General features: G+C 37.3%; 2 protein-coding genes across 9 annotated transcripts in view; one reads left to right on the top strand and one right to left on the bottom strand.

The window, feature by feature from the left end:
• Positions 1-4,044: 4,044 nt before the first annotated feature.
• On the bottom strand, positions 4,045-7,246 carry ndufb3.L (NADH:ubiquinone oxidoreductase subunit B3 L homeolog). Its single transcript, XM_018236121.2, has 3 exons — positions 7,093-7,246; positions 4,858-4,998; positions 4,045-4,292 (listed from the first exon to the last, which is right to left on the bottom strand). The coding sequence occupies exons 2-3, from the start codon at positions 4,992-4,994 to the stop codon at positions 4,136-4,138; spliced, it is 294 nt and encodes a 97-aa protein (XP_018091610.1). The 5' UTR covers positions 4,995-4,998; positions 7,093-7,246; the 3' UTR covers positions 4,045-4,135.
• An 88-nt stretch (positions 7,247-7,334) lies between these two features.
• The window catches only part of LOC108701435 (protein FAM126B), a 50,967-nt gene continuing 43,881 nt past the window's right edge, over positions 7,335-14,420 (top strand). For 2 of the 8 annotated variants that reach the window (XM_018236112.2, XM_018236118.2), the window contains exons 1-2: positions 7,335-7,491; positions 10,541-10,581. The gene's annotated coding sequence lies outside the window, so the exon portion shown is untranslated. The other 6 variants (XM_018236119.2, XM_018236117.2, XM_018236113.2 and 3 more) reach the window with 6 other exon arrangements.

The following is a 14,420-nucleotide window of genomic DNA, read 5'->3' on the forward strand; positions in this document are numbered from 1 at the left end:
CATTCCACCACTTGTACCATGAAGATGACCCCCACCAGAATCAGTCCAATTAGACTGGTGAAATTTCACTGTTGAAATGTACCTAACACCGTACCTGTAGTACCTGTTGTAGATCGAACATGTTCCAACTTCTGTTACCCATAGCAACTGCAAAATACATTTCCCGTGCAATCCACCACTAGTGCCATTAAGATTTCTTCCACCTAACTCAGGTGGTATGGTGTTACCTAAGTGAACTGACTCAGGTTGGGGCCATCATCATGGCACTAGTGGGAAATGTGTTTTCCTGTTGCTATGGGTAACAGAAGTTGGCATGAGGAGGAGAAATTTGTGTAATTTCCAATATTAAAGGAGAAGGAAAGGTTAAAATTAAGTAAGCCTTATCAGAAAGGTCCATCTAAATATACCAGTAAACCCCCAAAGTAGTGCTGCTCTGAGTCCCCTGTCAAAAGAAACACTGCATTTCTTTCCTTCTATTGTGTACACATGGGCTTCTGTATCAGACTTCCTGCCTTCGGCTTAAACCTCATTGCCCTGGGCAAGAGCATGCTCAGTTTGCTCCTCTTCCCCCCCCTCCCTTCTCTACTGTAATCTGAGCCCAGAGCAGGGAGAGACTCAGGCAGGAAGTGATGTCACACCACTTTAATACTGCAGCTCCTATCCTAAACAAACAGAGAGTTTCTAGAGCTTTTTACTCAGGTATGGTAAAACATTCTACAGAATAAATATAGCATTCTAGCTTGCACTATTGCAGCTAATCTATTGGCAATAAAATGCCTCCGTAGCTTTCCTTCTCCTTTAAGCCACAAGGGATGCAGGGGGTACTGCAGTCAGGAGCCCCGTGAGATCCCAGAGATTGAAAAGCACAAATTGTAGGTCGTGATGGGATACAGGATGGGTACCCGGGCCGGGCCCTCCCCCTATGAATCCCGCACTGGAGTGCTGCCGGCGTGCATGCTGTGAAATCTCCCCCTGCCCAGCCGTCCACGATTTTCTCTGCTCCGGGGGGCCCAAGGGGGTGCAGGCCCCAGTGTGATTGCACCCCTGGTAGTTACGCCACTGCTTCTCCCTTTCTTATCACTAAATATTTGCGACTCCCTGGAATTGCAAAAGTAATTTGAATGGAACGTGTTCACAGACACAGATACTGCATTAGAAGGCACAAAGCTGAATTTAAAATCTTAAGGTTTGAGCTACCATGGCTATAACTTCATATTATTTATGGTAATAGTGTTTCATATAACATTGCAGAAAACTGCCATATTATCAAGAATTGTGTTGCTCTGTTGTGGAATCCCAAACCTGAACATTAGTATAACCATACACACAAACGCATACACATACAGTATATAATGGTTTTCTTTTCTAGGTTCCTAAAGACAATCCAGAGTCATTTATCCCATGGGCTATTAATGTGTAGCTAGTTCCGAGGCACATGGATTGATAGCAGAAATAAAATGTTATAACTAATATGAAATACGGATGACCTAAACAATATAGAAGTATAATAAACATAAATTGCATTTCTTAATGTTTAAACGTGTGCATTTTCACTTTTTCAATATATTAAGCAAAATTTTCAAGATACAAAAATCATAGCAAAAGTAATAATACAGCCAAATCTGCCTGTGTGCCCTTACCCTTAAATTCAATCCACCAACTCATATTTATTTTTTCTCCACAGGGGCTTATAAACATGCTTAAAAATGGTGTTGGACTGAGGGTTCACCATAAAACCTTAGATCACAGGCCCACTCTCCTCTTATTTTTCATCTCAGATTCCTTATTCTGCTAGTATCCTCACTTTACCTACTATCTTCAAGCCTTCTCTTCATTTGTTCTCTTTGTTCTTGTGCGGAAAAGATGAATGACAAAGATAAGGACATTCAAAACAAAATGGTTGAGTGAGCAGGAGGGCCTGCTCACACCTGTTGCAGGTTTTTCTGTTATCCTGGTGGGCCAGTAGGACACAATATGGAAAAACTTCTTATATAGGCTTATATAACGTGTTTTTACTACACACACGACAGCCAATTTCCCTTTAGTTTCACAACATGCATAAAAATTGCCTTTTGTGTACACACACAGCAGTGCGTGTTTTCAAACAGAATTCTGTAGTGTGCTTAACCTTATATACAGAGGCTTTTGCCAACAGTAACACTGTTCTGTATACAAAGAACACACGGTTTTTTATATATATATATATATATATATATATATATATATATATATATATATATATATATATATATATATAAATAAAATAAATAGTGATTAGTGCAATTTTTTGCTGCAAAAAAAAAAAAAAAAAAACACCCATAAACTCAAATGAGTGAAAAAAAATTGTCGCCAATTGACCAATGCATTTGTGCTAAGATATAAGCATTGACATAAAACTTACTTTTAATTCCAAGAGAGCTTTATTATCCGAGTTACCAGCAGATGACACTAAATTACACCAGCTCCTTCTAACCAGATATAACATGTAAACAGATAACTAGATTACATACTGTATAAGCAGACGATAACAGATGCCATTCATGCTACAATACAGACACCAGCCCCTCCTAAATGAATAGGAGGCACTTGAATGTGTTCTCTGGGGCATCTTGATTAAACATAGGGCAAGACTTTAAAAGGAGAGGGCTTCTAAAGTTATGAATTTACATGCAACTTTTAATTACTTAAAACAACAACCTAAACTCTGACTAGCCAAGAAAGTATGACTTGCCTAGAGGAAACTTATATTACAATAGCTTAACGGCAGGCATCAATATCAATTGATAGATAGATATCCTATATAATAAAGTTGAAGTGTCTCTGCGTCCAGTCCCTGTGTCAGTGGGATTGCGCTACTGCGCACGTGCCCCACGGACCGTCTCTGGCGAATGTTTGACTACATATGTTGTAGCGCCCATTAATTTAACGGGCTTAATGTCTAGTATACTATATAAAATCTGTTAAAAGTTAATGGTGTACTCTCCAAATCAGCAATGGAAATAGGCATTAATGTTCCCTGCCCCCCCCCTTTCATGGCGCATGGTTGCGAAGGTTATCTAGCAACCAGATTGCTGAAATTGCAAACTGGAGAGATGCTGAAAAAACAGCTAAATAACTTAGGAACCACAAATAATAAAAATGAACCAGTAGAAAATTGTCTCAGAATATAACTCTCTACATCATACTAAGTTAATTTAAACGTGAACAACCGCTTTAATGAATAGAACCACCTAAACATTTCCTGATTTGGAAAAGCTTGTGTAATTAAAATAAATTCTGTCTTTAGGTTCAGATTCAGTTCCGCCAGACAATCAGAATTACTCTGCATCCAGCAGAAGCCCTTGTTTTCTACGAAGTCCAATATAGAAGCTTGGATTCAATGGATATCTGTAAACTAATCTATGAGTTGAACAAAGAATATTATGTTCTGGGGAAAACAATTATGTCTCTATATATTTATATACTGTAGTGAATAAAGTACCCCCTCTTGTAAAATATAAGGATATTATAAGTTACCGAGGAGTTTCATGACGGGTCATTGAACTCCGAGGTAACTTCTAATATCCTCATATTTTACAACTGGGGGTACTTTATTTATTATAATACACACATTTCAGTGAGTCATGTGACAGAAATGACATCAGAACTCACCGTTTATAACTGATGACATCAGAACTCACCGTTTATAAGGATATAATTTACAAGATATTCATGGCTTTTGTGTATTATAATGAAATATACACTGAGAATCATAAGATATCATTACTTGCTGTACAATACCTGATCTAGTGATATTCTGGTTTGGCTTGCTAGCACCAGGCTAAGGATTTTGCTCACTGTCATCCCATCATGTATACATTACAATTTGGGTGCTAGGCAACATAGATACACAAAAAAGTACCAATATGCCAGCAACATGTATTTTGGACATTTATGGGTTTCTTTTTAATCTACCACATTGACTGCTGTTGATTAGCATCCTTTTTACCAGGCTTGAGTAGAAACGTATAAAGTCTTTTTCTCTTCTAAAACAAAAACACACACTTTTACAGTTCAGTAGCAACACTTTAATACAATTATTATTATATGAACAGGGTGGTCTTCAAACAGAGTTAGTGAGATCTTCTTGTTCTTTCTAATGGTGGCCTTCAGATTTCTTTGGTGGGAACAAGGCATATTCAACACCGAGTGCTACCACAAAGGCAGCAAAACCCCATTTGAAGCCTCTGAACACAACGTCCTTGAAAGTTGCAGGTTTAGCGTACCCACCCATGTACCTCCAGGCTTCGTTTCTAAAAAATAACGACAAAAAGAAAAATGTAAGGCAATGATAAGAATTACTACAGAAGTTCTGATGTTTTATTATTAATCAAAATAGTACATGATTTTCAAGTCTCTTGCATGAAGCTGGGAGTGTAACATAAAGTGCTGGTGCCAATATTAAACTGGGTGAAAGAATACCAGGCACTCAGTAGAAATCCTGACAGTTTAGTACTTCTTTTCAGCCCAAGGCAAGTACTACACTTGATTTGTCTGTCAAGTAAATGGAAGGCTGTGGGGTGGTTTTGATCCTGTTCTGATTGTAAGCTCTTTTTAGCTGGCCCCTCTTTACTTTATTGGTTATATCTTTTTTAATGTAACCTGTTCAGTGTTTACATGTATTTATCGCACAGTGCTGTGAATGTTAGCACTTTATAAATGCATTCTTGTTGTGGTAACAAGAAAAAGTATCCATAGAGTCACGTGAATTAGGTACAACACATTCTACACAGAACATTACATGATGTTATTTTTAACTCTAAAAGAACATATCTGTTAAGATTGCATATATACTTTTAAAATGTTTATCAGTCATACCTTAACCATGGATCCCTAAGCCCTCGATTCGCCAGCCTTTTCTGTACTTCCTCCAGAGGAGTACCTTCTATTTTCCACTGCTTATAGTCAGGCAGCTGCATTTTAGCATGTCCATGGTGGTCGTGGCCGTGACCCATACCTCTAAAAAGTAGTTATATATATGGTGGTAAGCATTTTCACTAATGTAAGGTATAAATTAATGAGATCTTACACCTGATATAAGGAAGACATTTTATAGTTTATAATCCCTAAACAGTATTCACATTTCTTAAATAATTCTTAAATCAGCCAAAAACCCAGCTGAGGTTCTCTTCTTTTTACAGGTCCAGACACCATTGTTCTGTAGTAGAGTGCCCTTCCAGAAAGAACACATTTCATATTTATATTATTATTTTGAGACCAAAAATTAAAGCAGTTGACACTTCATGCTTCACTTTAACTGAGCCCCAGAGGACAGAAAGGGGAAAACATCTACAAATGCTGTGTTTCATTCATTTCTTTTTTTTTTTAGACATGAATGGTGTTTAAAGTGACTTGTAAGTGTCGGTCCCCTAAAAGATTGAGCACTTTTGGTGCGATGTATCAGTGGAGTAGGGCTGTTGCCTCACTCTGTTTGACTGATGCTATTGGCCATATTAAATTACACTGCTACAGCAAACGTTCCATGCTTCTACAGATAAGGTAATTCAAACAGCATATACAGATATGGGATTCCTCATCTAGAAACATGTCATCCAGGAAGCTCCGAATTAAAGAATGGCCATATCTCATAAATTATTTTAGGCAAATTATTCTAATTTTTAAAAATAATTTCCCTTTTCTCTAAAATTATAAATCAGTACTTTGTACTTGATCCTAACTATGCTGCATGAATCCATATTGGTAGACAAACCTATTGGGTTTACTTCATGTTTACATAATTTTAGTAGACTTAACGGGGTGGCTCACTTTTAAGGTAGCGTTTATATATATATGCTATTCCTAGCAAGTTTGCTTTTGGTCCTCATTTTTTAATAATAGAATATGTGATTCCTAGCAAGTTTTCCTTTGGTCCTCATTTTTAAATACTTTTTTGAATAACTTGCTTTCCTCTTCTGCCTCTGTCTAGGAGGATGCAGGCTTTGGACAGCTGGCTGTTGATACAAAGTAACAGTAGTCAGCCAGCTCAGCAAAGTAGTCAGACAGATCAGCAGGAGAGCAGATGACTAGGCTTAGGGAACTGTTCCAAACCATTAAAAATCATGAAAAGTCTGCATATTTTTTAATTGATGTATATTGCAAAGTTGTTTGAAATAATGTTTACTTTTCAAAAAGCTTAAGTTATATTTGTGTGGAGTTCCCCTTTAAATAACAAAAACCACAAATTGTAAAACATGAAAACCAATTGCAAATTGTCTCAAAATACCACTCTCTCCATCATACTAAAAGTTAATTCAAAAGAGAACAACCCCTTTAAAGGAGAAACAAACCCCTTATTAAAAAAAAACCCTACCACCTAGCTGCTACCTCCAGCCAAATGCCCCTAACTTTTTACATACCCCTCGGTGCAGATTCAGGGATCAGAGTTCACGGCAGCCCTCTTCCTGGTCTTCGGTAATCTGAGAACGAGACCGGCGTGGCGGTGCATATGCAATTTCCCAGTTTGTGACAATTGTGCATGCGACGAAATTGCCGAAGCACAGGAAGAAGTCACGAAGACCCGGAAGACGGCTGCCGTAAACTCTGATCCCTGAATCAGCACCAAGGGGTAAGTAAAAAGTCGGGGGCAATTGCCTGGGGTAACACTTAGGCTGGGGGGGGGAGGAGGGTCTATATCGATAGTTTTTTTTTTTTTTTAATAAGGGGTTTGTGTTTCCTTTAAGTCATTATTTTCCAGGTCTGATATTCTCTCAGATTGGACAGATTTTTAATCAGGCCAATGGAAATAGAATAATGAACTGAAACTAGTATTATATCCACTAGACTTAATTTGTCTATGGCTCTATATATTGCCCAAGGCTGCAATACATGGAATTACATATGAGTGAGGAAAAGAACGTGGAAACATATGGCACTTTAAGGACCCCTATATCAAGATAAATCCGTGCTGTTTATGGGCGGCTTCTGCTCATGGAGTATAAACTTTCATTCCCAGGCCGCTGGCATGGCAGCATCTAAGGTTCATATTTATTCTTACACGTGATTTATTGGGGTCAATATTCATAACAGGAATGTATTAGCACTCAAAATCCTCACCTGAATTATTAAACCTTCTTCGATAGGGTAACTGAGCGGAACCACAGAGTTGACGGACAGGACGTCACCGTAACCTTGCGGGAAAATTGTCACGCTTGTTTTACTGATAAAGTTATAGAAAAAAAAGGCCAACGCGTTTACGTCTCTAGAGTAAATCAGCTGCAGTGACACAAGGATCAAGTGTCCAATCAGTGCGCTTAAGCCCAACTGAGGCTTGACACGCAAACAGCAGCCTTTGCTTCCGAGATGACGTTTGCCTCATCCAGTTCACCAATCAGGGCGATGTTTACTGATAGTGTTGCACCGGCCTATGGCAGGTAGTGTTGGTAATTCGCTGCGGCTTGTCAGGAAGGAGCTGAAGGGGAGATATGACTGGGGCTCCCGGAGAGGAGGAGTGAGGTAACTGGAGAACAGGAATCTTGATACACTTTTGTGCCACGAATGAGAACACTCGTCCATTCGTTTTGTATGATGCTGGCATATCGCTTCCGTAGCCAAGTCAATGGATAGAGCTATATATGTTCTGTCAGGTAGGGGGGAGCTTGGTACTAGTTGATTATCCTGGTACTGCATTCATACAGGCTTTGGACATTTAAATTCTTTTATTTGCTATGTTCATGAGGGTTTTGTACTATGGAATTACAGTTAAAAAAAAAAAAAACTCCAGTGTTTGTTCATTGTATTTTAAAAACCCTGCACCTATTTGCAGTTCCCCTACTGTATGTATTTATTAATGAATGAATGGGAGCTGCTATATAGCTTGCCTGCAGGATTTTTCCTATAGTGAATAATCAGATAATGAATGTTCTTATATCTTGTCTGTCTGGTTAGGGAAAGAGTGGACGTTTAGTATATCATATAGATTATTATAGATTCTTCTCAACTTAATACATGGCAAAAGTGTCAAGTGGGTGGGGGATGTTGCCCATTAACAGCTGCCCTGTATACTACTGGTATCTAAATGACATCCACTGTTTCATTAAAACATGTTGGAATTCCTATTATTTTCAAATCATGTTTTACCTGCACATCTGCCTTCATTTACCAGTATTTACGTGGATGTGCATTTTATTGCTGCCCACTTGTTGCTTTTTATTAACAGTTTAGGACACAAGTGCATTCAGTTTCCAAATGTCTTTCTAGAGATGAGCGAGGATTTGATTAGTTCCACTGCACATGAATGGAGTGTTAATTATTTAGACTGACTGACATGGTCTGACTAGAATTGAATGAATTTCTATTGTAGGGATGAAGTATTTTGTAATTTCACTCAGTGGGTTTTCAGTGGTACCTGGCTGGTGGCATGTTTGTGGTTTCAACATTTCATTTTAATAATATCCGCAAAAGGGTTAAGCGACTCCATTTATTAGGGGATTGCATATTTCCACTTGTATGTAATAAGATACTTGTTTGGACACAGCTTGAAGCTGTGCAGGATAAAAGACGTCCTTGGGCTGTTGAAGGAAGGTTGTAATATGTAGACTCGCATAAAACAAGTGTATAGGCTACTGCATTACAGAGGAAGATAAATAAACTAGCATTTGTGCTTCATAACAATCATGTGACATGAAAAGGAATGGAAATGGCAGTTCTTGGTTTAACTAGCTGACAGTACCATTACTTGATTAGATGGGGTTTATTTAGATCTGTGCTTCCCAAACTATGGGTCTTTTTTTCATTGGGGTGCCCAGTGCAGTGACTGAACTGAAGGGATCAACCTTTTTGGAAGGCTGACAGTCAGGGAGAATGCCTATTCATTCTTTTACATACCCCTGGAAGCTCATCCTGAAGGTCAGTTATTCATTTTAACTCGATATACTCTACAAACTAAGGCTGAATACCCAAAACAGCAAGGCTCTATCTATCTATCTATCTATCTATCTATCTATCTATCTATAGCCTTTTTTTGTGAATTGGGGTGGTCTGACCATGTGTTCAACCTCACAAAGAGTCATTGAACATCATAAATCAGAAGACCACTCTTCTAGAGGATGATAGAGTAACAGTGAGTTCAGCTGTTTACCTATATCTGTGCAGCTGGCAGATAACTGCAAGCACTTCTAGTTCCATAATAGTCTATCCCTTTTCTAAACATTAAATCGAATGCATACTATAAACGTATGGACAGGTGTACACTATAACAGAGGTAAGCATTTACTTACTATTGTGGGCCAAGGTGCAGAGTACAGAAAACAGGCACAAAGCACCATGTGTTTTTCCCACCGTTCATCTCGCCCCCAGAATTGCACCTACTGCTGTGTGGCACAACTGTTTGCATTATGACAAATAACACATAGATGTCCCAGACAGAATATTGTGTGCTGGCAGGTGCAACTTATACCTACTATGTCAGCAGCATGCATGTGACTGACCGACACCATAGATGTGCAAGTAGGAGTGACTGCAGATACAAGGTGTATCTGGAGCCCTGTTCTTTTAAGATGTTGTTCACCTTTAAATAAACTTTAAATATGATATAGAAATTGATAGTCTGAGACAATTTGCAATTGGTGTTCATTTTTATTCAGCAGCAATTTCAGCAATATGGTTGCTAGGGCACAGATTACCCAAGCAACCATGCATTGATTTGAATAGTAGACTGGAATATGAATAGGAGAGGGCCTAAATAGTGAGATGTGTAATAAAAAACAATAACAGAGCATTTGTTTTTAGATGGGGTCAGTGACCCCCCCCCATTTGAAAGCTGGAAAGAGTCAGAAGAATGTGGCAAATAATTCAAAAACTATTTTAAAAAAAAAAGGCTAATTGAAAAGTTACTTAAAATTAGCTATTCTATAACACACTACGCAGGTATTTATCAAAGGTCAAGTTGTTTTTTTCTTACAAAAAATTCAAGTTTTAAAATGTATTTTTCAGTCAAAAATCAATTTTCAGGTTTAAAAAAAAAAACTTGAAAATTTTAGTTTTTTTTAAAAAAAAAAAAACCTAGGATTTTTCAAGATTTATTGTATCCTGAAGCTGGAAATCGCTTGAACCTAAAAATACACCATCTAAAACCTTTTGAGGTCATGTAGAAGTCAATGGTAGAGGTCCCTTGAACCATTTGAAGAAGTTTGTAGCCTTCGTGATGTTTGAGTTCTTTCCAGTGGGTTTCGTTCAAAAACTCGATCAATTAGAGCGATTTGATATTTTTTCCTCCAAAAAATCGATTAATTAGAGTTTTTCACCCCGACTACTCTGATTTGAATTTTCTACATTCAAGTTTTTTCGTAAATTAGAAACATTTGAGGTTATGAGTCCTTTCGAAGTCTAAAAAAAGCTCACAAAGCTCTAACATCGGATCTTTGATAAATACCACAAAAATACCACAAACATACCATAAAAACCATCTCTTTATTACCTATTGAAAACACCTATATTTTGAACTATTGTATTGTGGTAGAAAGAATAATAGAAAATGTATTAACAGATAAATGATCTCTTTCAGAATTTGTCAGATGAAAGGATGCTAAAGATACTACATTAAAGGTAAGGTCAAGTGTTTGCCCCATATTGTTCCAATATCCCTACAGCAAATTGCAAAGGAATATTACATTTACCATTTTTTTTAGATATTACTATATATAGTGAGTAAATTACTCCCTCTTGTAAAATATGAGGATATTATAAGTTACTTAGGAGTTTCATGACCATATAAAAACACAAGGCCGAGTTCCAGGTCATAGAACATCGAGGTGACTTCTAATATCCTCATTTTGCAACAGGGCGGCTGTTATTTTTTATATAATACACAAATTTGAGTGAGTCATGACAGAAATGACATCACTAAACTCTGATGATAATCCAAGTATTAGATTAGTAGAAGGAATGTCCGCACTCATAGGAATTATGCGATTGAAAAAAACCTTTTATTTGCTGGAGACTAATGTTTAGGCTCGCAATCAAGCTTTTATCAAAGTGAAAGCAATTCCTCGTGTAGGCTTCTAACATCTGTTATATTGTGCTGACTTCAGACTGTTCATGTCCTCTAACATGTTTTTTACACATCACCTAATCTACATGTTTAGGACATTGTTAGTAAGGGTATCATGAGGTTATTAATAGGCATTCTCATTTTACTGATGTATACATTTAGTTATTAATATGTTACTTTTTTCTGAAGCAATACACTGTGGCAAGTTTAATTTGTTATTTTGATTTGTTTGTTTAGTTTTTAATGGATACATTTAACACAGACGTATGTACTTTTGTCTCTCACTGCCATTCTCTTTTGACGTTTGGTGTATATGAGGCACTGTTGTTGTTAAAGGAGAAGGAAAGCTACGGAGGCATTTTATTGCCAATACATTAGCTGCAATAGTGCAAGCTAGAATGCTATATTTATTCTGTAGAATGTTTTACCATACCTGAGTAAATAGCTCTAGAAACTCTCTGTTTGTTTAGGATAGGAGCTGCAGTATTAATGTGGTGTGACATCACTTCCTGCCTGAGTCTCTCCCTGCTCTGGGCTCAGATTACAGTAGAGAAGGGAGGGGTGGGGGAAGAGGAGCAAACTGAGCATGCTCTTGCCCAGGGCAATGAGGTTAAGCTGAAGGCAGGAAGTCTGATACAGAAGCCCATGTGCACACAATAGAAGGAAAGAAATGCAGTGTTTCTTTTGACAGGGGACTCAGGGCAACATTACTTTGGGGGTTTACTGGTATATTTAGATGGACCTTTCTGTTAAGGCTTACTTAGTTTTAACCTTTCCTTCTCCTTTAAGATTTTCAGTTTGATAAAGGCTTGATTGTGAGCCAAAACTTAGCAAATAAAATTGTTTTTCATTCACATAAGACCATTATCAAGGACATTTTTACATGCGCCTGCTACCTCACAAATTATATATCTATCTATATATATATATATATATATATATATATATATATATATATATATATATATATATATATATATATATATATATATACATGCATCCTTTGGTTAATTCATTTTGCTTTTGAGTTAATAACTTTGCATTGGATAAAATATGGATCACAAAACACTACATAGTGGTAGAGTTTGATTGTAACAATGTATCATAGATTTTCTAAATATCGGGCATTTCCAGTTTTTGTTCCTCTTTATGTTGTGAACTAGAGTTCTGATCAAACTGTACTGGGGGGGGGGGGCATTTGGTGCTGTGTTGCCAGAAACTAGTAGGTTATTATTGATTAGAATACATTTTCATCATGCTGACATACTAGATTAATTTTATGAACTAACACAGACATAATAATAGATTGTAAGCTCTTTGGGACAAGGACCTCACCCCTACTGTGTACTGAAATTCCTAGCACTTCTCTACCGTCTGATTTATAATAACTATATGCCTGTTTGTGTTTGGACTTTTTAAAGCACTGTGTACATTTGTGGCACTCTATAAGTAGATGCAATACAATAGTTTACCAATGTGCTGTTTTAATTTCTTACCATCATTCTGATCTTACTTGAATAGTTAAGGGTATTTGTTGATAGTTTCTAAACACACTATAGGTGATGCTTTGACACTTGATCTGTGTCATGTTGCATGTTTGTGTTATTTTTGCTTTTGAACTCTAGGGAGGGTATTATATACCCTTGTGTTGCATTTTTGGCCATTTAATAAAATCTGCTATTTGGTATTTTAGGCACCTGTACACACTTGTTTTTTTTTTCTATCTCCAAGAGAAAATGTCATATATAACATATAAAATGCTTGAGGATAAAGAAATGGCTAGTGTATGACATGTATTTTTGCTATAGTTTGCTTTATTAAGTCTAGTGTTGTTGGCTCCTCTGGATGCCTACACACACTGACAGTTCTCACGGGAAATTGTATATATTTTGATCAAATAGCCCTGCCATATGATTTGGGGCCCTAATCAATGATATTGTCCAAAAAAAAAGGCAATGATTACAATGTGATCTATCTGTGTGGCTTGTAACATGATGTAACACCGTTGATAACTGGCCTGGCCTGTGACCAACAGCACCCAATCAGAAATTTGCTTTATAATTGAATGAGAATGATGAAAAGAAAGATGATTGGTTGCCATGGGTTAGGTGCCAGGTGCATAAAAAATATATATATATATATACATATACATATAGAGGTATGGGACCTGTTATCCCGAATTGTCAGGTCCTGGGGTTTTCCAGATGACGGATCTTTCTGCAATTAGTATCTTCATACCTTAAGTCTACTAGGAAATCATGTAAACATTAAATAAACACAATAGGCTGGTTCTGCTCCCAATAAGGATTAATTATATCTTAAGGTGGCCATAGACACACGGATCCTATCGTACGAATCGAGGATTTGTACGATTTTCGGATCGTGTGTGGCGTGTGCCGACATCTTTCGTCCGGCGGAGATCGGTCGTTTGGTCGATCGGTCAGGTTTGATTTTGACCCGACCGATCCCGCCGGAGCCCACGGCACATCAGAATCAGATCGTTCGGCCATACGGCCGAACAATCAGATTACCCCCGATATAGCCATGTTTGTTAATGCCATATCGGGGAAAGATCCGCTCCTTTGGCGATGTGGCCAAACGAGCGGATCTTTGCATCTATGGCCACCTTTAGTTTGGATCAAGTACAAGCTACTGTTTTATTATTATTATTATTATTATTATTTTTATTATTATTATTATAGAGAAAAAGGGAATCCTTTTTAAAAATGTGGATTATTTGATTACAATGGAGTCTATGGGAGATGTTCATTCCGTAATTCGGAACTTCCTGGATAACGGGTTTCCGGGTTACGTATCCCATACCTGTACAAGGTACTGTTTTATTATTACAGAGAAAAATGAAATTTTTTTAAAAATTTGGATTAATTGGATAAAATGGAGTCTATGGGAGACGGCCTTTCCATAATTCAGAGCTTTCTGGACAATGGGTTTCTGGATAACGGATCCCATACCTGTATATATTTATTTATTTATAGGGTATGGTGAAAGTAAGTGGCCCCCTTCTTTCATAGGTAGTGCACTAAAAATTAATTTAAGTTCAAATGAATAACTGTTAAAGAGCATTTACACAGCCCTAAAAATAGTTATGATTAATATTGACATTAAACATGCTTCATACATGTATAGCCAAAACTACGACACAAAACCTAGCAACTCAAACAGACACAAATGTTTGTGCTTATGAAATGCAGCAGAATTGCTTTTTGTTGGCTGTGCTGAGCAATCCAGTGAGTTTTGGCAGCAGCAGCTTCTATTCAGTTAATCTTCCTGAATATTTCACTGTCTAAAGTGACTTATAAATGAGCTGTTTCTGTTTTAGTCTGATTGACTTCCTCTCTGCCTTTCAGCCAGACTGCAATTTCAAATAGGACTC

This window comes from Xenopus laevis, chromosome 9_10L (genome assembly GCF_017654675.1).
Source record: "Xenopus laevis strain J_2021 chromosome 9_10L, Xenopus_laevis_v10.1, whole genome shotgun sequence".
Lineage (NCBI taxonomy): Eukaryota > Metazoa > Chordata > Amphibia > Anura > Pipidae > Xenopus > Xenopus laevis.

Bases quoted from the DNA above. Each gene is read 5' to 3' on its own strand.
- ndufb3.L (XM_018236121.2), bottom strand. From the start codon at position 4,994: ATGGGTCACGGCCACGACCACCATGGACATGCTAAAATGCAGCTGCCT. The intron at 4,293-4,857 runs GTATGACTGATA...GTTATTTTTTAG, and splicing joins CTTAGGGATCCATGGTTAAG to AAACGAAGCCTGGAGGTACA.